Source organism: Trichechus manatus, unplaced genomic scaffold (assembly GCF_000243295.1).
Source record: "Trichechus manatus latirostris isolate Lorelei unplaced genomic scaffold, TriManLat1.0 scaffold00084, whole genome shotgun sequence".
NCBI classification, from domain to species: domain Eukaryota; kingdom Metazoa; phylum Chordata; class Mammalia; order Sirenia; family Trichechidae; genus Trichechus; species Trichechus manatus.
In genome coordinates this window covers 4,749,103-4,751,923 of record NW_004444020.1, presented here as the reverse complement: position 1 = coordinate 4,751,923, position 2,821 = coordinate 4,749,103, and the positions used below count along the sequence as shown (strand labels likewise).

The following is a 2,821-nucleotide window of genomic DNA, read 5'->3' as shown; positions in this document are numbered from 1 at the left end:
GTGGTAGTTGTGGTCCATTAGTCCTTTGGACTAATCTTTCCCTTGTGTCTTTGGTTTTCTTCATTCTCCCTTGCTCCAAACGAGGTGGGACCAGTAGATATATCTTAGATGGCCATTCGCAAGCTTTTAAGACCCCAGATGCTACTCACCAAAATAGGATGTAGAACGTTTTCTTTATAAACTATGTTATGCCAGTTGAGCTAGATGTTGCCTGAGACCATGGTAAAATATTTTGCTTTACTTAAAGAGTTGAGATATTTTTTACCCTTAGCTGGCCATAGGCAACAGCACACTGACAGCTGTTTTAAGTGTGCCCTCATTCTGCTGCTGCTCTTTTCCTCAGTGGGCCTTCGGAGTGACACTGTGGGAGCTCATGACACTGGGCCAGACGCCATACGTGGACATCGACCCCTTTGAAATGGCCGCATACCTGAAAGATGGCTACCGAATAGCTCAGCCAATCAACTGTCCTGATGAACTGTGAGTTTTAATGAGTTTGAAGACCTGGGTTTCATTCCATCTACTATATTGGGGAAAAAGAAGAGTAGGTTTTAGTATTCATATACAGTCTTCCCTTTAGAGAATAATGACTCTTTGGACATGAATTAGACTCTTGTAGAGAAGAAATCAACTCGATGGCAGTGGGTTTGGTTTAGGTTTTTAGAGAACTACGAAGTCAGGTAGGCTCATTCATTCCTTCATGCATGTGACATCAGGACTTCTTGTATCTTATATTTATAGTGCTTAGTCTAATCTGAGAGACTAATGTATACAGTGAGAAAACTGAAGACTATGTAGGTTTATTTTATATAGAGTGAGGATGTGACTTTTGATTATATAGACTTAAGGATATATTTAGTTATTACAAAAAGCCTTTCTTGTTGTCTTCTTACCTTGCCAGTTGGTGACAATTGATAAATAAGGAAGACGTTCTGGGCTAGTGAGGGAGATAGTTGTTTCCTGCTTTCATCACATGGCTAATCTTCCCATATAGTGGGGCTGGGGCTTCTTAGAGGTAGCTGCGTGCATGGTGAGTGTAGTCTCAGTTCCAGAGCCTCCTAAAGGTTTCTGTGCCATAGTGAGGTAGCAGCTTTTGCACTGATTTTACTGTGGATCCAGGGTTCTTAGAACTTAGAAGCAGAAGACTCCCTCCTTCTTCCAAGTTTTTGCTTTCAGAACTTAAATACAGGATAATACAGCCTACTTTGATTATGTTTTAAGTGTTTGCTGGGATATGTTTTGATATAGGTCTCATGGAGAATTGAAATCCACATATATAATCCAGATAACTCATTTTATCTTTTCTAGAACTGCCAACAGATAACAAAATTGATTGGTTTTTAGTTTCTCACCCTCTCCATGCCTACATTTAGACAGAAAAAGTAAATGACCAAAAAGTCCGGAGCAATATATCCTTACTAGCCAAATATTCTATTTTTGTCACTCTGCAGATTTGCTGTGATGGCCTGTTGTTGGGCCTTAGATCCAGAGGAGAGGCCCAAGTTCCAGCAGCTGGTACAGTGTCTCACAGAGTTCCATGCAGCCCTGGGAGCCTATGTCTGACTCTTCTCTCACAGTCCCACACCATCAAGAGGAACATGCCTGTTGGAGGTCATTTTGGAGCTAGTCAGGGACACTTCGTGTATAACACAATGCCAGCAGAAGCACACTTGTCTTCCAGAACACCATGCCTTAGGAATGCTTTAGAATCTGAACTTTTTAACACAGGCTTAATAATGTGGAGTATTTTCTAGATGTCACTTTTATTAGGTTGAACTGAAAGGTTTTTTGTAATTTGTTTTTGGCCAAAAAATTTTTAAAACATAGTTATTTTGGATTGTGGGTACATTCTTACAAAATAAACAGTTTTTAAAATTGTTTAAACACATATTTTGAATAGCTACTTTAGCGCCAACTGCTTTTTAATTTTTGACTTCATCAAGGTAATTGTAAGTGATTCACCTTTAAAGTTTTTTTTTTTTTTAATTTTTAGCACTAGTCCTGGAAATGGCTTGTTTTCAAGATACAGTACTTTTCTTAGGAAAGGAAAAGCAGCGTAAAAAGATATTTGGTTTGCTTAGTACAAGAAAAGGCAATATTGGAGGAAGAAAACTTACAGAAGAGCTCAAATTAAATTTTTGTAATACTTATTAGAAACAGAAACTACTCTTGTATGGAGAGTGGTTTATTTTGTATTTTATTTTTTTACTAGTGTGGAGTTCTGTTTTTTTATATTGTGGAAAGCAGGAGCTGGGTTCATTACATCTTAAACTGGTCAGAAATTAACTTTTCCATGAGCCCGAAGTAGGTTTGGAGCAGGTCAGTAGTGGCAGTATAATTTATTTTTACTCTCTGGAAAAGGAGATAATACAATTCCAGAAAGTGAAGTCATATCTCTAAGGTTAAGGGTACCTTACCTGCACCTAGAATAGTGCTATGCACAGAGTGGGTGCTTGAGTTGTTGTGGGTAAAAAAATGGAAACTGGTAAATTTTGTGCTTATTTTCAAGGCTGGCTTAAGTATAAAATTTGTTTTTTAAAACACTTGAAAAATTAAAGGATTTGTTTTATTATATTATAACAGTATCTAAAATATTGTTCATAATGGAACAATTAGTTGTGTATGGTAAGTCCTTGAACATGCAGTAACTAGACATTCATGTTTTATTTCATGTGTGTTTCAGCTCACACTAATAAAGCCCTGACCATTAGAGCTGACTCTACTCAGGCTCCAGGTTCTAATACAAAGGATTTACTATGACACTGAAAGTTTTCTCCAGAGCCATTAAATAAAGAGTATGTGTATATTTATGCTCAGTTTT

General features: G+C 37.4%; 1 protein-coding gene across 1 annotated transcript in view; it reads left to right on the top strand.

The window, feature by feature from the left end:
- RYK (receptor like tyrosine kinase) overlaps positions 1-2,570 on the top strand; it is a 164,356-nt gene extending 161,786 nt beyond the window's left edge. The window contains exons 14-15 of the mRNA XM_004381414.1: positions 344-480; positions 1,452-2,570. Of these exons, the coding sequence (XP_004381471.1) occupies positions 344-480; positions 1,452-1,563 (249 nt within the window). The 3' untranslated portion in view covers positions 1,564-2,570. The remainder of the gene's footprint in view (positions 1-343; positions 481-1,451) is intronic.
- The last annotated feature ends 251 nt before the right edge of the window (positions 2,571-2,821 follow it).